At 41.8% G+C, this 21,158-nt stretch overlaps 1 protein-coding gene and 1 non-coding gene across 2 annotated transcripts in view; both read left to right on the top strand.

Annotated features, from left to right (window-relative positions):
* Positions 1 to 7,825: 7,825 nt before the first annotated feature.
* On the top strand, positions 7,826 to 7,930 carry LOC112136014 (small nucleolar RNA U13). The gene has a single exon (XR_002917224.1). It is a non-coding gene; the product is annotated as a small nucleolar RNA U13 (small nucleolar RNA).
* A 54-nt stretch (positions 7,931 to 7,984) lies between these two features.
* The window catches only part of GNS (glucosamine (N-acetyl)-6-sulfatase), a 46,982-nt gene continuing 33,808 nt past the window's right edge, over positions 7,985 to 21,158 (top strand). Inside the window, exons 1-3 of the mRNA XM_002823480.4 lie at positions 7,985 to 9,654; positions 15,952 to 16,011; positions 20,806 to 21,012. Of these exons, the coding sequence (XP_002823526.1) occupies positions 9,463 to 9,654; positions 15,952 to 16,011; positions 20,806 to 21,012 (459 nt within the window). The 5' untranslated portion in view covers positions 7,985 to 9,462. The remainder of the gene's footprint in view (positions 9,655 to 15,951; positions 16,012 to 20,805; positions 21,013 to 21,158) is intronic.

The following is a 21,158-nucleotide window of genomic DNA, read 5'->3' as shown; positions in this document are numbered from 1 at the left end:
ACCCAGTAGGGGCAGACTGACATCTCACATGGCCGGGTACTCCTCTGAGACAAAACTTCCAGAGGAACAATCAGACAGCAGCATTCGCGGTTCACGAAAATCCGCTGTTCTGCAGCCACCGCTGCTGGTACCCAGGCAAACAGGGTCTGGAATGGACCTCTAGCAAACTCCAACAGACCTGCAGCTGAGGGTCCTGTCTGTTAGAAGGAAAACTAACAAACAGAAAGGACATCCACACCAAAAACCCATCTGTACATCACCATCATCAAAGACCAAAAGTAGATAAAACCACAAAGATGGGGAAAAAACTGAGCAGAAAAACTGGAAACTCTAAAAAGCAGAGCAGCTCTCCCCCTCCAAAGTAACGCAGCTCCTCACCAGCAACAGAACAAAGCTGGACGGAGAATAACTTTGACGAGTTGAGAGAAGAAGGCTTCAGACGATCAAACTACTCCGAGCTACAGGAGGATATTCAAACCAAAGGCAAAGAAGTTGAAAACTTTGAAAAAAATTTAGAAGAATGTATAACTAGAATAACCAATACAGAGAAGTGCTTAAAGGAGCTGACGGAGCTGAAAGCCAAGGCTCGAGAACTACGTGAAGAATGCGGAAGCCTCAGGAGCCGATGTAATCAACTGGAAGAAAGGGTATCAGTGATGGAAGATGAAATGAATGAAATGACATGAGAAGGGAAGTTTAGAGAAAAAAGAATAAAAAGAAACAAGCAAAGCCTCCAAGAAATATGGGACTATGTGAAAAGACCAAATCTACGTCTGATTGGTGTACCTGAAAGTGACGGGGAGAATGGAACCAAGTTGGAAAACACTCTGCAGGATATTATCCAGGAGAACTTCCCCAATCTAGCAAGGCAGGCCAACATTCAGATTCAGGGAATACAGAGAATGACACAAAGATACTCCTCGAGAAGAAAAACTCCAAGACACATAATTGTCAGATTCACCAAAGTTGAAATGAAGGAAAAAATGTTAAGGGCAGCCAGAGAGAAAGGTCGGTTACCCACAAAGAGAAGCCCATCAGACTAACAGCGGATCTCTCGGCAGAAACTCTACAAGCCAGAAGAGAGTGGGGGCCAATATTCAACATTCTTAAAGAAAAGAATTTTCAACCCAGAATTTCATATCCAGCCAAACTAAGCTTCATAAGTGAAGGAGAAATAAAATACTTTACAGACAAGCAAATGCTGAGACATTTTGTCACCACCAGGCCTGCCCTAAAAGAGCTCCTGAAGGAAGCACTAAACATGGAAAGGAACAACCGGTACCAGCCACTGCAAAATCATGCCAAATTGTAAAGACCATCAAGGCTAGGAAGAAACTGCATCAACTAACAAGCAAAATAACCAGCTAACATCATAATGACAGGATCAAATTCACACATAACAATATTAACTTTAATTGTAAATGGACTAAATGCTCCAATTAAAAGACACAGACTGGCAAATTGGATAAAGACTCAAGACCCATCAGTGTGCTGTATTCAGGAAACCCATCTCACGTGCAGAGACACAGATAGGCTCAAAATAAAAGGATGGAGGAAGATCTACCAAGCAAATGGAAAACAAAAAAAGGCAGGGGTTGCAATCCTAGTCTCTGATAAAGCAGACTTTAAACCAACAAAGATCAAAAGAGACAAAGAAGGCCATTACATAATGGTAAAGGGATCAATTCAACAAGAAGAGCTAACTATCCTAAATATATATGCACCCAATACAGGAGCACCCAGATTCATAAAGCAAGTCCTGAGTGACCTACAAAGAGACTTAGACTCCCACACATTAATAATGGGAGACATTAACACCCCACTGTCAACATTAGACAGATCAACGAGACAGAAAGTTAACAAGGATACCCAGGAATTGAACTCAGCTCTGCACCAAGTGGACCTAATAGACATCTACAGAACTCTCCACCCCAAATCAACAGAATATACATTTTTTTCAGCACCACACCACACCTATTCCAAAATTGACCACATAGTTGGAAGTAAAGCTCTCCTCAGCAAATGTAAAAGATCAGAAATTATAACAAACTGTCTCTCAGACCACAGTGCAATCAAACTAGAACTCAGGATTAAGAAACTCACTCAAAACCGCTCAACTAAATGGAAACTGAACAACCTGCTCCTGAATGACTACTGCGTACATAACCAAATGAAGGCAGAAATAAAGATGTTCTTTGAAACCAGCGAGAACCAAGACACAACATACCAGAATCTCTGGGACACATTCAAAGCAGTGTGTAGAGGGAAATTTATAGCACTAAATGCCCACAAGAGAAAGCAGGAAAGATCCAAAATTGACACCCTAACATCACAATTAAAAGAACTAGAAAAGCAAGAGCAAACACATTCAAAAGCTAGCAGAAGGCAAGAAATAACTAAAATCAGAGCAGAACTGAAGAAAATAGAAACACAAAAAAACCCTTCAAAAAATTAGTGAATCCAGGAGCTCGTTTTTTGAAAGGATCAACAAAATTGATAGACCGCTAGCAAGATTCATAAAGAAGAAAAGAGAGAAGAATCAAATAGACACAATAAAAAATGATAAAGGGGATATCACCACCGATCCCACAGAAATACAAACTACCATCAGAGAATACTACAAACACCTCTACACAAATAAACTAGAAAATCTAGAAGAAATGGATAAATTCCTCGACACATACACCCTCCCAAGACTAAACCAGGAAGAACTTGACTCTCTGAATAGACCAAAAACAGGAGCTGAAATTGTGGCAATAATCAATAGCTTACCAACCAAAAAGAGTCCAGGACCAGATGGATTCACAGCCGAATTCTACCAGAGGTACAAGGAGGAAGTGGTACCATTCCTTCTGAAACTATTCCAATCAATAGAAAAAGAGGGAATCCTCCCTAACTCATTTTATGAGGCCAGCATCATTCTGATACCAAAGCCGGGCAGAGACACAACCAAAAAAGAGAATTTTAGATGCAAAAATCCTCAATAAAATACTGGCAAACCGAATCCAGCAGCACATCAAAAAGCTTATCCACCATGATCAAGTGGGCTTCATCCCTGGGATGCAAGGCTGGTTCAATATACACAAATCAATAAATGTAATCCAGCATATAAACAGAACCAATGACAAAAACCACATGATTATCTCAATAGATGCAGAAAAGGCCTTTGACAAAATTCAACAACCTTCATGCTAAAAACTCTCAATCAATTAGGTATTGATGGGACGTATCTCAAAATAATAAGAGCTATCTATGACAAACCCACAGCCAATATCATACTGAATGGGCAAAAGCTGGAAGTATTCCCTTTGAAAACTGGCACAAGACAGGGATGCCCTCTCTCACCACTCCTATTCAACATAGTGTTGGAAGTTCTGGCCAGGGCAATTAGGCAGGAGAAGGAAATAAAGGGTATTCAATTAGGAAAAGAGGAAGTCAAATTGTCCCTGTTTGCAGATGACATGATTGTATATCTAGAAAACCCCATTGTCTCAGCCCAAAATCTCCTTAAGCTGATAAGCAACTTCAGCAAAGTCTCAGGATATAAAATCAATGTACAAAAATCACAAGCATTCTTATACACCAATAACAGACAAACAGAGAGCCAAATCATGAGTGAACTCCCATTCACAATTGCTTCAAAGAGAATCAAATACCTAGGAATCCAACTTACAAGGGACGTGAAGGACCTCTTCAAGGAGAACTACAAACCACTGCTCAAGGAAATAAAAGAGGATACAAACAAATGGAAGAACATTCCATGCTCATGGGAAGGAAGAATCAATATCATGAAAATGGCCATACTGCCCAAGGTAATTTATAGATTCAATGCCATCCCCATCAAGCTACCAATGACTTTCTTCACAGAATTGGAAAAAAACTACTTTAAAGTTCATATGGAACCAAAAAAGAGCCCGCATCACCAAGTCAATCCTGAGCCAAAAGAACAAAGCTGGAGGCATCACGCTACCTGACTTCAAACTATACTACAAGGCTACAGTAACCAAAACAGCATGGTACTGGTACCAAAACAGAGATATAGATAAATGGAACAGAACAGAGCCCTCAGAAATAACGCCGCATATCTACAACTATCTCATCTTTGACAAACCTGAGAAAAACAAGAAATGGGGAAAGGATTCCCTATTTAATAAATGGTGCTGGGAAAACTGGCTAGCCATATGTAGAAAGCTGAAACTGGATCCCTTCCTTACACCTTATACAAAAATTAATTCAAGATGGATTAAAGACTTAAATGTTAGACCTAAAACCATAAAAACCCTAGAAGAAAACCTAGGCATTACCATTCAGGACATAGGCATGGGCAAGGACTTCATGTCTAAAACACAAAAAGCAATGGCAACAAAAGCCAAAATTGACAAATGGGATCTAATTAAACTCAAGAGCTTCTGCACAGCAAAAGAAACTACCATCAGAGTGAACAGGCAACCTACAGAATGGGAGAAAATTTTTGCAACCTACTCATCTGACAAAGGGCTAATATCTAGAATCTACAATGAACTCAAACAAATTTACAAGAAAAAAACAAACAACCCCATCAAAAAGTGGGTGAAGGACATGAACAGACATTTCTCAAAAGAAGACATTTATGCAGCCAAAAAACACATGAAAAAATGCTCACCATCACTGGCCATCAGAGAAATGCAAATCAAAACCACAATGACATACCATCTCACACCAGTTAGAATGGAGATCATTAAAAAGTCAGGAAACAACAGGTGCTGGAAAGGATGTGGAGAAATAGGAACACTTTTACACTGTTGGTGGGACTGTAAACTAGTTCAACCATTGTGGAAGTCAGTGTGGCAATTCCTCAGGGATCTAGAACTAGAAATACCATTTGACCCAGCCATCCCATTACTGGGTATATACCCAAAGGACTATAAATCATGCTGCTATAAAGACACATGCACACGTATGTTTATTGCGGCACTATTCATAATAGCAAAGACTAGGAACCAACCCAAATGTCCAACAATGATAGACTGGATTAAGAAAATGTGGCACATATACACCATGGAATACTATGCAGCCATAAAAAATGATGAGTTCATGTCCTTTGTAGGGACATGGATGAAATTGGAAATCATCATTCTCAGTAAACTATCACAAGAACAAAAAACCAAACACCGCATATTCTCACTCATAGGTGGGAATTGAACAATGAGAACACATGGACACAGGAAGGGGAACATCACACTCTGGGGACTGTTGTGGGGTGGGGGGAGGGGGGAGGGATAGCTTTTGGAGATATACCTAATGCTAAATGACGAGTTAATGGGTGCAGCACACCAGCATGGCACATGTATACATATGTAACTAACCTGCACATTGTGCACATGTACCCTAAAACTTAAAGTATAATAATAATAAAATAAAATAAAACTCACGGCTATAATCCCAGCACTTTGGGAGGCTGCGGCGGGTAGATCACCTGAAGTCAGGAGTTCAAGACCAGCCTGGCCAACATGGCAAAACCCCATCTCTACTAAAAATACAAAAATTAGCCGGGCATAGTGACTCATGCCTGTAATGCCAGCTACTCAGGAGGCTGAGGCAGGAGAATTGCTTGAACCTGGGAGGCGGAGGTTGCAGTGAGCCAAGAGCGCAGACAGACTCCATCTCAAAAAATAAAATAAAATAAAATAATATAATATAATATAATATAATATAAAATGCAGAATGTCACGAAATGCCTATGTTAAGAGGATATTTGATAGAGTTTTCTGAAATTTGACAAAAAAATTGACAAAAAAATTTGACAAAAAAATTGACAAAAATACTAAACATATATAAATTATATATAATGTATATATAAAAACATATATATAAATATGTTTTTATATATATATATAAAAACATATATATAAATGTTTTTATATATATATATATAAAACCAATAATGAACTGAGCAGGTAAAAAATAACTTTTCTGAATTATCACCACTAAAAAGCAAATACTGATCAAACACACTAGAGAAAAAACTAAATTATCTTTCTATTCTCTTTAGAAAATATTATAAACTATCATCATATGAAGAGATGATTAAAGAGTACATAGCCATATAATGTAAGGGGAAACAAGTATGAAGAAGTATGCCTGGCAGTTACTTAATAAAAATGTTACTTTAAATTTTTGCATTATTTGTAATATTTTTCAACTTTTAAAAATTTATAACGTTGTATTTTGTTTTAGTCTAAATACTCAGTTGTGTACCTACTTGTGTATCTAAAATTGTTATTCTTTTTCTTAAGGAGCCTCCAGTCGCCAAATGCACACAACTTCAGGCCCCACAAAATTTGAATCTGTCCCTGTTATCCACTTTCCTCTCCACCTAATTGGTCTGCCCTCACCCATGCTTGTCCTCTTCCAATCTGTTCTTCATGCCACAGTCTAAAGGATCTTCTAAAAGTTCATGTATGATTATATTTCTCTTATATTCTTTCAGTAATTTCCAATTAGCCTTACTACAAAAACCCAAGTCCTTAAAATAGGATCTGGGTCCTTACCACCTCTCTCCCTCTGCTCTAACCACACTGGCTTCTTTTAGTTATTGCAATGCACCAGCTCAGAACCTTTGCATATGCTGTACTCTGTGTTTAGGAGACATTCCACCACCTCAATACTCCATTAACAAATTATCTCCTACTCAAACTTCAGATTTCACTCAAAGATCACTTCCTCAGGGCACCTTAGACTAAGTCAGCCTCCCACCACCTTAAATGCTCATTGCACCCTTTACTTTTCCTTCATAGCATGTCTGTTTTGTAATCATATGCAAGATACAAGATTAGATTGTCCATCTCTCTGCCATTAGACTGCAAATTCCATGAACGAGGGACAATGTCTCTTCAGCACTAGTGTAGCAGTGTTACCGGAAAGGGGTCCTGATCCAGACACCAAGAAAGGGTTCTTGGATCTCGAGCAAGGAAGAATTCGGGACAAGACCATAGAGTAAAGTGAAAGCAAGTTTATTAAGAAAGTAGAGGAATAAAAGAATGGCTACTCCATAGGCAGAGCAGCCCGAGGGCTACTGGTTGCCCATTTTTATGGTTATTTCTTGTTGATATGCTAAACAAAGGATGGATTATTCATGCCTCCCCTTTTTAGACCATAGAGGGTACCTTCCTGACATTCCCATGGCGTTTGTAAACTGTCATGGCGCTGGTGGGAATTTAGCAGTGAGGACGACCAGAGGTCACTTTCATCACCATCTTGGTTTTGGTGGGTTTTAGCCGGCTTCTTTACTGCCACCTGTTTCATCAGTAAGCTCTTTATGACCTGCATCTTGTATCTTGTATCTTTATGACCTCCTATCTCATCCTGTGACTTAGAATGCATAACCATCTGGGAATGCAGCACAGCAGGCCTCAGCCTTATTTTACTCAGCCCCTTTTCAAGATGGAGTTGCTCTGGTTCAATCGCCTCTGACAGCAGCATCCTAAACAAAGTGGGCAACTAATTACACAATTTCTGGCCTCAAATAGTTTATAATCTAACCTTGAAAAAAAATAGAAAAGAAACAATTTTACAATTTGGGGCTTCAATACAGATGAAATAGTTTTTTTTTTTTTTTGTGCAAGAAAGTCTTCCTGGAAGTCTTCAAACCTGAATACATAAGGATTGGTTATTCTAACCAGCTTGAAAAATTGGCCTAGGCCAAGGCTGTAACCAAGTATTCTGGTTGTCTAGGAACTGCTCTGACCATATTTCCAGCATAATTGTTTCTTGCAGAAAAACTACTTCAGCTTTTTTAAAGCTTCTTTTGCCTTCTGTAGGCTTACTTAAAAAAAAAAGTATTAAGATCCTTTTGTGGTTCATAAGCCTGATGATTGGATTTTCATGCTATGTGTGAGTTACCACCCCTACCTCAAACCTTGTTAGGACTCCGCACATTACCCCTCTGTGGTGAAAAAAAACAAAGTAATAAAGGTAATTCTTTTTTTTTTTTTTTTTTGCATAAGCCCTATCCTTGTACACATGAGGTTTCAAAGTGTTTCCATCATTATTTTTACCTTATAGTACAGTGTTTTCACGAGTTTTTTTTTTTTTTTTAATACTTTAAGTTCTGGGATAGTTTTCACGAGTTTTAAGAGACTCTTCTTGGCAAACAGTTCAACTCAGAGAAAGCACTTTTACTAGCAAGGAGGTATACCTTGTTGTATCGGTCTGGGGATATGACTTGACAGTTCACCTTGCCAGGAAGATCTCTGTGATTTTTTGTTTGTTTGTTTGTTTTGAGACAAGAGTCTCGCTCTGTCCCCGAGGCCAGAGTGCAGTGGCTCACTGCAAGCTCCGCCTCCCGGGTTCAAGCGATTCTCGTGCCTCAGCCTACCGAGTAGCTGGGATTACAGGCACCTGCCACCACGCCCAGCTAATTTTTGTATTTTAGTAGAGACGGGTTTCCCCACGTTGGCCAGGCTGGTCTAAAACTCCTGACCTCAGGTGATCCACCCGCCTCCCAAAGTGCTGGGATTACAAGCGTGAGCCACCGCGCCCGACTTCAGGAGAGGGGCAAGGTCTAATTGTTCCAGAGCGACCACAGAAATATCTGGAGCTAGCTTCAAGGGTTATTCCCCGCTAAAGATTACTTAATAATGCAGTTGGATGACCACGTTTCAAGATTTTTGTTCGATCTGCACATCCTCCAACATGTTCCGAGAGGGTGTTTAAAAAGTCACCAAGGACCATTAGGATAACCATTAGGATAAAGCTGTCAGGACATCCCTAAATTGTTTGAAACTACGATGTCTGCTGAGGAAAGCAGAACATAATCAGGCTTTGGAGTTAAGAGAGCTAACCAGTTCCGAATTTAATGGCTGAGCCAAATGAGAATGTTAAGATTTATCTCACAAGTTGTAGAGAAAATTAAAAACGATTAAACATCCGGGCCTTGAATAAGTGCCCGTCGCCTTGGGGATTAAATATGGTAGAGTCCACTTTCCTCACCAGCTGATGATAATATCTGTTATGTGCAGTCCTCCTTTCTCCTCCTTAATCGGTTGGTTAGTATTTGCCAACTCTTTCCTGCTTTTCATCTTCTCTTCCCCCTATTTAAATCTTTCCACCAAGCGTTCAGAAACACGTCCTACCAGAACGCAACCTGAGCCTGCGCGAGAGGTACGCACGGGTCTTGACCTTTTCCCGGTTCTCCGCCCTTTTTTCCGGTTCTCCGCCCCTTTTCCGCCACTGCTTGATGCCTTCCTCCCGGCTGCGCCAGTCCGCGGTCCCGCCCACGCCGGCCGTCACGGGACCGCGCAGCGTGCTCCGCCCCCTGTCCCCAGCTCACGTGATCGCGCCTAGAGAGAAAACGTCTGACCCCAGCCACCGGCCTTCAAGGCACGGCTTTTTCTTCCTGCGGCTGTCGGCCTCTCGTCCTTCAGCTACCTGTGCGTCCCTCCGTCCCGTCCCGTCCTGGGGTCACCCCGGAGCCTGTCCGCCATGCGGCTCCTGCCTCTGGCCCCAGGTCGGCTCTGGCGGGGCAGCCCCCGCCACCTGCCCTCCTGCAGCCCAGCGCTGCTGCTGCTGGTGCTGGGCGCCTGCCTGCGGGTCTTCGGGGTGGCGGCGGGAACCCGGAGGCCCAACGTGGTGCTGCTCCTCACGGACGACCAGGACGAAGTGCTCGGCGGCATGGTAACTCTTCTGTTTCTGCCCCGCCCCTCTATCTCTCGGGCTGACTCCCCGGTTTGTTGCTCTCTTTCCCGGTCCCCACCACCCCCCTCCCCGAACTGGCTGTCTTATCCTTGGGTAGGTTTGGTTTTCCCACCTGAGGCCCTTTATGCCGGTAAGGGACTGCAACACTCTTTTCCTTTCTGGACTGAGGCACATGCGTACAGCACACAGAGCTTCTAGTCTGGACCGTACTGCTGTGGAGTTTACGTTAATATCTCAAGATAAACACGTGGAGACCAGTGGAGGATGGGTTGAACCAATGAGGATCAGGTGCTAAGAGCACTCAAGGCCTGATTGTTTTTCTTTTGGATTAGAGGATCACAGCCAAGTCCAGTCCCCTTTATGAGGGACCTAGACCACCTCCACGTTTGTGCCTGTATACAATGTCTGTATCTGATGTCAATAAAAATAAGCCTGGGCCGGGCGCGGTGGCTCACTCATGTAATCCCAGCACTTTGGGAGGCCGAGGCGGGCGGATCAGAAGGTCAAGAGATCGAGACCATCCTGGCCAACAGGGTGAAACCCCGTCTCTACTAGAAATACAATAATTCTAGCTGGGCGTGGTGGCGCGCACCTGTAGTCCCAGCTACTTGGGAGGCTGAGGAAGGAGAATCGCTTGAACCCGGGAGGCGGAAGTTGCAGTGAGCCGAGATCGCGCCACTGCATTCCAGCCTGGCGACAGAGCGAAACTCCGTCTCAAAAAAAAAAAAAAAAAAAAAAAAAGCCTGAAGTGAACTAATCTGGTAGGCCGACCGTCGAACTATTGAGGGTGTGTGTTGCCTCACAAGAATCAAGAAAATTCAATTAGTGTGATTGAACACCTGACTGTTGCATTAGAGACTGTCAGTGTTTCATTTTCTATCTAATGGGTGTTGTCACAAGACTTCATTTTTTTTTCCAGAGTTAATTTTGCTTGTGTATTGCAGAATTATGGAATGTGTGACCTTTGGAAACATCCACTCCAACCCCTTCCCCATGGAGGCCCAGAAAGCAACTTGTCTAAGACATGAGTAGTTGAGGCAGAGTCCTCTGACCCTGGGTTCAGCATTCCTCTCTTCGCTTTAAAACCAAATGCTCTATTCGTTTCAGTTCTCTTTTTGCTTTCAGCTGAATGCTGAGACTATGAAATACTCCAGGCAAGACGTTCCTAACTTTTCTTGTGTAGTTACACACCCTAGCTCAGTGTCATTCAAACCTCTGGTCCCAACCCTTGAGTGAGTTGTGAAATCAGTTTAGTGAGTAACTACCAACATTTTTTATTTCCTCTGGAATAGAATAGAATAGAAAATGTCCGTGTGTGTGAGTATGTGTGTTACACTTGATAAAGGTAATCATTATCTATCTCTCTTTCTTCCCGAGTTGTAAAATATATTTCTTAGGTTGTGCTCAAGAGCTTCAGAGTCTTTTATAGCTGATGTTTAAGAGGCTTGCATTTTGACTACACATTTCTTCCTGCCATATATGCTTCATTGTCTGTTAGTTTCTACCAAGCCATGTTGACATCAGTCTTGATTTAATTTTCCTCCTGCACTTTAGGTTCACTACTCTTCCAACTACTGCACTTACTTGTCTGCTCACAAAATTCCTTTTTTATTAAAAAAAAAAAAAAAATTATGTCTTGAAGGGTGTTTTGTCCAGAAAAAGCAAGCCTTCTCTAGCAGTGACTAAAGTACTCAGTTAAAAGGTCAGGCTTTTTTAGGTGTTGAAAACAAAATTCATTACTTAAATATAAGGTATTCAGAGTTGTTTCTTCGATTCATATAAACCACGGCTGTAGTCTGTGTGTATTTGAGGTCTCTTCCTTTTAGTATGTTAATCCAATTTGCTTCGTTAAGCCAGCAGCAGATTTTTTGAGTCAGGGTCTTGCTCTGTCATCCAGGCTGGAGTGCAGTGGTACAATCAAGGCTCATTGCAGCCTTGAACTCCTAGTCTCAAGCAGTCCTCCTGCCTTAGTCTCCCTAGTAGCTGGAACTACGGGCACATGTCACTACGTCCAGCTAATTTTTAAATATTTTGTAGAGACAGGATTTCTCCATGTTGCCCAAGTCGGTCTTGAACTCCTGGACTCAAGTAATCCGCCCACCTCAGCCTCCCAAAGTGCTGGGATTACAGGCATGAGCCACTGTCTTGGCCCAGATTCTTTTTTTTAATAAGTGTTTCTACTGGAGAGAGGTACCAAAATTGAGTGGAGGGCATAAGTCAAACTTAATTTTCCAAACTCAAGAATTCTGGCTTCTCTTCTAGGCTTTTTCAGAATATTCTACCACTAATTGTCAAACAGGACTCCAAGGGGAAGATCTAAGACAAGAGCATTTGAGAACTTACTTGGAGCTGAGCAGAGTATGAGGATTTTTATACTTGTGCTTCAGTCATCACAGGAGTCCTGTGCTGTATGTCGTATCCTTATCTTAAAAAGAAACTAAAACTGGAAAGTGGTTAAGTGACATGACTAAGTTCATATAGCTAATACTGGACAAAGCCTGGGTATCTTATGACCTCAGAGCACCATGCTTTTTCTCCTATTCTAGAATACTGTGATAATAATCAGATTTCATTCCACATACCCACACCAGCATAATCACACCATAGGTCAGAGAGCCTGCAGGTGACATTCGGGGATGCCAGTGACATCATGGAACTCCTTAATTTACATGTAAACCTTTGTGTATAATATCTTCATTTTTGTGGAAAGAGCTCTAACCTAAAAAAGATTATAGATTGCTGCCATAGTTGGCAAAATAAACAGTGGTCAACCCCCACCAAACTAACTCAGGTCAAAGGATTGTAGATAGCATTTACAACATGATTTAGATTTATAGTGGAATTTTTCAGGCATCTTTGAAATGCTGTTTTATATAGTAGCATCGTCTTTAACATTTCATTGTATTTGTTCCAGGTATCTGTGGGACTCTGTTTTTATTTTTTATTTTGCCAGGACACTGTTCTTATCACTTTCTTGATTTTACCTAAACATCATTATAGTGTGGTGGACACACTGTTCTTCACAGAAGCATAAGCTGCTCTTTTAAAAATCATTCACGGCCAGGCGCGGTGGCTCACGCCTGTAATCCTAGCACTTTGGGAGGCCAAGGTGGGCAGATCACGAGGTCAGGAGTTCAAGACCAGCCTGGCCAGCGTGGTGAAACCCTGTCTCTACTAAAAATACAAAAATTAGCCGGGCATGGTGGTGCGTGTCTGTAGTCCCAGCTACTGGGGAGGCTGAGGTGGGAGAATCACTTGAACCCAGGAGGTGGAGGTTGCAGTGAGCTGAGATTGTGCCACTGCACTCTAGCCTGGGTGACAGAGCAAGACTCCATCTCAAAAAAAAAAAAATCATTTACTCTAAGAAAAGTGACATTTGGCCAAAACCGCAGGCAAGTGACAGAAGAAACTGTGATGAAAGGTAGGGGAAGAATAATTTTTTTTTTTTTTTTTTTTGAGATGGAGTCTTGCTCTGTCACCCAGGCTGGAGTGCAGTGGCGCGATCTCGGCCCACTGCAACCTCCGTCTCCTGCGTTCAAGCGATTCCCCTGTCTCAGCCTCCCAAGTAGCTGGGTTTACAGGCACCCACCACCACGCCCGGCTAATTTTTGTATTTCTAGTAGATACGGGATTTCACCATGTTGGCCAGGCTGATCTCAAACTCCTGACCTCAAGTGATCCGCCCACTTCAGCCTCCCAAAGTGGTGGGATTACAGATGTGGGAATAAATATGTCATTGCTTCATTGAAAGCAAAACAATTTCCATCATTAGCCACAGAATTATCAGAATTGCCATTTCAGAGCAACTGTACATGGAACCAGGAAAGTAAATGATTCTTTAGGGTTTTAATGAAAAGGATTCTGCTTGGGGTGAGCAGAGTAACATGTTTGCCTACATGAAGGCATGAAGTTGGCTGCTGCTTAAAGACTGTTGCATGGCCTTAACTTGACCAGCCACTGTCTTTGCTTAGATCTTAAGGATTCATTTTACATTCTAATTAGCATAGAGACACATACACATTTTGGGTACACTGTGGTTTCTTGTTTGGGACTTTTTCAGTTAGGCACGGATTATGGTTATCTTTTGTACTATAGTTAGCAGTATAAAGATGACAGTTAATAAAAACTTCTTTTTTTTTTTTTTGGAGACAAGGTCTCACTCTTCTTGCCTAGGCTAGATTGCAGTGGTGCAGTCATAGCTCACTGCAGCCTCGAACTTCTGGGCACAAGCAATCCTCCCACTTCAGCCTCCCAAGTAGCTGGGACTACGGGCATGCACTACCATGCCCAGCTAATTTTTATATTTTTTGTAGAGCCAGAGTCTTGCTGTGTTGCCCAGACTGGTCTCAAACTCCTGGCCTCAAGCAGTCCTCCTACCTCTGCCTTCTAAAGTGCTGGGATAACAGGTGTGAGCCACTGCACCAGGCCTAAAGTCTAAATTCCTATATGGCCCTGCATCTCTGACTCCTGCCTACCTCTCTGACCTCGTCTTACCTCACTCTCCCTTTTCCTCCCTAAGCTGCTTGCATCACCACACTGGCTTCTCTGTTTCCTCCCAGGTGCCTCTCTCCTTCCTCTGGCAGCCCTTGTACTTGCTATATACCCAGCCTGAAACATCTTCTGAATCTTTGCATGACTGACTCCTCATCGCATGGCTCTCCGTACTGAAGTTACCTCCCGAGAGGCCTTCCCTGACCACCCATCTAAAGTAGTTCCCCTTTCCTCCCACCAGCTGCAATCACATCATCCTGGTTTATTCTCTTCATAGCACTTACCACCACCTGAAATGACTGATTGTTTACCTGTTAGTTGTTGTAAGTCCCCAAGAGTGCAGGGATCATGAGGGCAAGGACCATCTATCCTCTGTCCACCACTGCCTAGATTAATGCCTAGCACGTGTTGTGTTTAATAAATGTTATTACACAGTCTTACTGTAAATCAGATATTCTTTCATAGTTTTACATATTTATCAGACAGTTTGACAATTAAGTCCCATACAGTCAACTCTGGTCCTTTTCTCCACTTACTCTTTGAATCCTCATTTCACCTTCAAATATCCTCATAGTAACTCAGGTTTTTTATCAAACCAATGTCTCATTAAGCCCAGTATTCTTTTCCTGAGGATGGTACCCAGGGATGCTTTGAGGAGAGTATGGCTGATGACCTTGCTTCAGAAGGCTGGTGAAGATCTTCTGCATCTCTAGCGTCTCTTGGCAGCCTCTTCTGGATCTACTCATGAAATTCTCAGAGCTTTTTTTGGATAAGTTAGAATCCTCATCCTTTTGAGTTTATGGATTCCATAGATTTTGTATTTATATAAAACAGTGGGGAAAAGTCATTTATACATTATTGAAAATGAGGCTCCTGTTAACCTACTTATATATTTAGATTAGTCATCTTTAAGGAATTATTGCACAACAAAATATACTTAAAACTGCATTCAATATGGTCTTAGGTTTCAAAGGTATCTCAGAATCATCATGAACTGACCCATATTACAACTAAAATGACCTCTTCAATGGTGCTTTTTGCTGTCTGGAATCTGAAGAATATTAGTGTTCCTTTTATTCGTATTTAAATGACTGTCTTCATACTTTTGTCCTCACTCTAGGGGGAAGTTAGTTGTTCTCTGTACTTGTAAGGATCTTAGATTTTGAACAAAAGTTGAAAAGCAGGACATAAAATAGGTTCTGAGTAGCCTTTTGCCTGACAGTGTTCTGTGTACACCTGCTTGCCACCTGGTTCAAGTCCTTATCCTGAGGTGCTTGTGGGTCTATGCAGACAACAGTAGCTGGTAGTTGAACAGTGTGTGTCTGGCTCCACCACTGAGTGTGTGAGGTTTGAGTCAGTCTCTGAGCCCTGGGGCCTTGTCTGGCTTTCAGAATCCAACTGTTGTCTTACTTCTGTTCTATAGGGCGGAAGGCTCTCTTTATATCATTTCCCACATCCTACTTCTAAAGATTAATTCATGGAGATAGGTCTGCCCTATCTGCCTTATCTGGGGGCTGATGACTAATAAGGGCACAAAGATGTTATTGCCATAAACTGAACTTTCCCTTCCTGCAGGCATTTTGACTTCCTGCACTTTTATACAGGATGGAGCTGGCCGGAACCAAACTTGTCTCTAGAATCGTACAGGACTCTCTTTGGCTGTTGCTTAGAGCTGACCATTTGGGAATAAAAGATTGAGTAAGATGTAACAAAACAGGAATTCTGGCCTGTGTGTCTCAATTTATTGGAAGAAATTGTTTAATGGATAATTACTTACTTTTACAGACACCACTAAAGAAAACCAAAGCTCTCATCGGAGAGATGGGGATGACTTTTTCCAGCGCTGTAAGTTTGAAAGCTAATTCAATTTTGTTAATTTAACTGTGTTTGTATTCTAAGAAGATACTCTCTTCTCGGGAATCTGGTATGATCTATGTGGTTTTTTCCTTGTTAAATTCCTGATCTGAAGGAAGAATTTATTTAATGTGATATAAACTCTTTTAATTGAAATATTACCTCTTATCAATTGAAGATTAATTGTAGATATTTCTAAGCCAGTCTCAGAACTAGAGAATTTTATTTTAAACCTCACCATTTGAGGTTTGAAAATGGATTATAAAAAATCAAGGAATATGTATGCTGTGTAAATTTTTCCTTGGTAAAAACCCAGTTAACCCTAATAGCCAAAACTGACAAATAGCAACACACACACCCCATAAATATAGATGAAGAAATTCAAAATAAAGTATTAGCAATTCATTTTCAAGAACCATGTACATAACCAAGTGAATGGTAGTCTAGGAATGTAAGGGTAGCCTACTATCAGGAAATCCCTTGAACAGTAGCATAGTGTTATGTTTAAGATCTCAGACTCCGGAGCCAGACCGCCTAGTCTGGAACACCCTCTCTGCCTCTTTTCTAGCAGTGTGACCTTGGACAAACTATTTAACCTCTCTGGCCCTCTTCCTCCCCATTTATAAAAGGGAGTACCAAAATCTTCTTCAGAGTTGTTGTGAGGTTGAGTTAATAGGTTAATAGGTGTAGAGCACTTCTATCGGTGCCTGACTTATTATTTCTTTTTTTTTTTTTTTTTTTTTTTTTTGAGATGGAGTCTCGCTTTGTCTCCCAGGCTGGAGTGCAGTGGTGCGATCTCAACTCACTACAACCTCCACCTCCGGGGATCAAGCAGTTATCCTGCCTCAACCTTCTGGGTAGCTGAGATTACAGGCACCCACCACCGTGCCCTGCTAATTTTTTGTATTTTCAGTAGAGATGGGGTTTCACCATGTTAGCCAGGCTGGTCTTGAACTCCTGACCTCAAGTGATCTGCCCGCCTAGGCCTCCCAGAGTGCTGGGATTACAGGCATGAGCTACCGCTCCCAGCCAATGCCTGACTTCTTATAGTAAATACTACATGATGTTGGTTATTATATATCTACCAATATGATACAAGTAACTGAAAGAAGGAAAATTGAATGTTCTTCCCAATACATACTAGAAAGTACTCTGAAATTTTAGCATCCTTTCCTGGTAATAAGCTATTGTAAGAATACATCCTGACTGTGATGCCTATTTCAAGTACATGAGGTAAAAGACTCGGCATTGCTGTTAGGGATGAAACAGTGCTCCATTTAATGTTGTTCCGACTGTCTAGTCATTGCCATAAGTCTTATGGAAATAAGAGGTAAAAATATTGGAAAAATTATTTCTGCTTGTTTGGATTTTCTATCTAAGAAACAGAAGAATTATTGAAAACCCTTTCAAATCACTAGGATTCAGCAAGATAAAAATGAAAAAATAAAAATTAATAACTTTCTTCCATGTAATCAGTTAGAAAAATAGAAGGTGGGAGACAAAATATCTCATTCATAATTATTTCTTTTTATTCTATATAAAGATAGAGAAAAGGTCTCACTCACTGTGTAGCCCAGGCTGGTCTGGAACTCCTGAGCTCAAGTGATCCTTCCATCTCAGTCTCCCAAAGTGCTAGGATTACAGGTGTGAGCCACCATGCCCAACCTCATTCATAATTTATAAACTCTCTAAGAGTAACTGGTTGGGGCCAGAAATGGCTATGACCTATGTATTTGACAAAATGATGCGAGTGGTAAGATAAAAAATATTTGATACGTGGATATGCACATCATTTTATATACATTTCTTTTCTTTCTTTCTTTTTTTTTCTTTTTTGAGACAGGGTCTCACTCTATTGCCCATGTTGGAGTGCAGTGAAATAGCTCACTGAAGACTTGACCTCAAACTCCTGAGCTCAGACGATCCTCCTGCCTCAGCTTCCCAAGTAACTGGGACTACAGGCATGCATCACCACACTCGGCCAATTTTTTTCCACTTTTTTTTTGTGACAGGGTCTCACTCTGTTGCTCAGGCTGGTCTCAAACTCCTGGCCTCAAGTGATCCTCTGCTTCAGCTTCCCAAATAGCTGGGATTACAGGTGTGAGCCACTGTGCTCAGCTAAGACACAATATTATATAATAAAATGTTTATTCTAGTTGTAATCCTAACAAGATTATTTGAGACTCAAGTGATTCCAAAAGTTATCTGGAATAATTAATAGATGAGAATAATCAAAGTAATTTTTAAAAAAAATTACAGTGGCTCATGCTTGTAATCCCAGCACGTTAGGAGGCTGAGGCAGGTGGATTGCTTGAGCTCAGGAGTTTGAGACCAGCCTGGGCAACATGGCAAGAGCCTGTATCTACTAAAAAGACTTAAAAATACCTGGGCATTGGGCCAGGCATGGTGGCTCACACCTGTAATCTCAGCACTTTGGGAGGCTGAGGTGGGCAGATCACCTGAGGTCAGGAGTTCGAGACCAGCCTACCCAACATGGTGAAACCCCATCTCTACCAAAAATACAAAAAATTAGCTGGGCGTGGTGGCGAGCGCCTATAAGCCCAGCTACTTGGGAGGCTGAGGCAGGAGAATTGCTTGAACCCAGGAGGTAGAGGTTGCAGTGAGCCAAGATTGTGCCACTGCACTCCAGCCTGGGCGACAAGAGCAAAACTCCACCTCAAAACAACAACAGCAACAAAAACACAGGCATGGTGGTGCACGTCTGTGGTCCCATCTACTTTGGGAAGTTGGGGTGGGAGGATTGCTTAACCCTGAGGTTGCGGAGGTTGCAGTGAGCTGAGATCGCACCACTGTACTCCATCCTGGGTGACAGAGTAAGACCCTGTCTCAAAAAAAAAAAGAAATTGCTCTACCAGATGCTAAAATGTAATATTAAGATAAACTGTGTACTGGCCATAATTGATCAGAAAACAAAAAGAGAAAGAGTTAAGAGTTGCCAATTTAAACTTAAGAAGTCAAACATCTAATAAAATTAAAAGGCAAAAGTAAAAATGGGAAGTATTTGTAACATGACTGAATTCTTCCTTAACTTAAATCTTATGTAACAAGAGGCCAACAGCCCTGGAGGAAAAAAATGAGCAAAGCATATGAACAAACCATTCACATAAACACAGTCAGTCAGTACATGTGGAGAATGTTCCTCCTCACCATTATTTAAAAATGCCAAATCGGCTGGGCACGGTGGCTCACGCCTGTAATCCCAGCACTTTGGGAGGCCGAGGCAGGTGGATCACGAGGTCAAGAGATCGAGACCATCCTGGCTAACACGGTGAAACCCCGTCTCTACTAAAACTACAAAAAATTAGCCGGGCATGGTGGCGGGCACCTGTAGTCCCAGCTACTTGGGAGGCTGAGGCAGGAGAATGGTGTGAACCCAGGAGGCGGAGCTTGCAGTGAGCTGAGATCGTGCCACTGCACTCCAGCCTGGGCAACAGAGCGAGAATGTGTCTCAAAAAAAAAAAAAAAAAAAAATGCCAAATCAAGGCCGGGCGCAGTGGCTCACGCCTGTAATCCCAGCACTTTGGGAGACCGAGGCAGGTGGATCATGAGGTCAGGAGATGGAGACCATTCTGGCTAACACGGTGAAACCCCATCTCTACTAAAAATATAAAAAATTAGCCAGGCATAGTGGCGGGTGCCTGTAGTCCCAGCTACTTGGGAGGCTGAGGCAGGAGAATGGTGTGAACCCGAGAGGCGGAGCTTACAGTGAGCCAAGATCGCGCCACTGCACTCCAGCCTGGGTGACAGAGTGAGACTCCATCTCAAAAAAATAAATAAAAATGCCAAATCAAATTTGAAAGGCAAAAAAACTTGCTAATATTAAAAGGATAATACCCAATTTTGGCGTGAGTGTGTGCTCAAATGCCCATTCCTTCCCTGCTGGTCCAAGTATAAGCTAGTATTACCTTTCTGTGAAGTGGCTTGGTGATGTGTACCAATATGATTGGATAGAATGGGGAAAATCTGTTGCTGACAGTAGCTAATGGAAATATAATTACAGTAGGGAAAAAAGTCTGTGTCCAGTGTATAAAATGATATAGGAAATGTGTAAAGCTGCAGATCAGCCTGCAAATGAACCACTGTGTCTCAATTAGATCCAAGTAGTATTCTTTGTCTTTGGTTAAGACCCATCTCTCACCATGCTGTGCCCCCTGTGTATAAATATTATTTCTGGCTGGGTGCAGTGGCTCACACCTGTAATCCCAGCACTTTGGGAGGCCAAGGTGGAAGGATCACTTGAATCCAGGAGTTTGAGACGAGCCTGGACAACACAGGAAGAACATTATCTCTACAAATAAAAAAAAGAAAAAAGAAAAAAGCCAGGAGTGGTGGCACACACCTGTACTCCAAGCTGTTTGGGAGGCTGAGGTGGGAGGATCACTTGCGCCAGGAGGTCGAGGCTGCAGTGAGCTGTGCTTGTGCCAGTGCACTCCAGTCTGGGTGACAGAGTGAGACCTTGCCTCAAAAGAAAAAAAACAACAACTATCTCTGTGGCAGATGAGACTAGAATTACCGTTATCCTGCAGAAAGAAGCCACTTGAGAAAGAAATCCGTTCTCTCAGTTTGTTCTGTCTGCTTTAATGTCTCCACTATGATTTAAAGCAGCCCTGAAGTATGTCATGTGTAGAAAAAAATATATATGTTCCATGACAAACTACATATTTGAAGTTAGAGTATTAAGGAGCTTTTCTTTACTCTCTTTAACAATGATGAGAAGACCATCTTTCTTGTGTGACTGTCGTTTTTGCTTCCTTTCCTTTGTAGTATGTGCCAAGTGCTCTCTGCTGCCCCAGCAGAGCCAGTATCCTGACAGGAAAGTACCCACATAATCATCACGTTGTGAACAACACTCTAGAGGGGAACTGCAGTAGTAAGTCCTGGCAGAAGATCCAAGAACCAAATACTTTCCCAGCAATTCTCAGATCAATGTGTGGTTATCAGACCTTTTTTGCGGGGAAATATTTAAATGAGGTATGTTGAATAATCTGTTTCTTTTTTTATAATGGCTTTTAAAATGTGAATATAATTATGTTAATTTTGTTATTAATTTCAATTAATGTTAAAGGATTTCTTGGTGTACGTTGTTTTCTGTGAATCTGCCCATTAAACAAGAACAA

This window comes from Pongo abelii, chromosome 10 (assembly GCF_028885655.2).
Source record: "Pongo abelii isolate AG06213 chromosome 10, NHGRI_mPonAbe1-v2.0_pri, whole genome shotgun sequence".
NCBI classification, from domain to species: Eukaryota; Metazoa; Chordata; class Mammalia; order Primates; family Hominidae; genus Pongo; species Pongo abelii.
The sequence above is the reverse complement of the archived record's forward strand: the minus strand, read 5'-3'. Positions and strand labels throughout refer to the sequence as shown.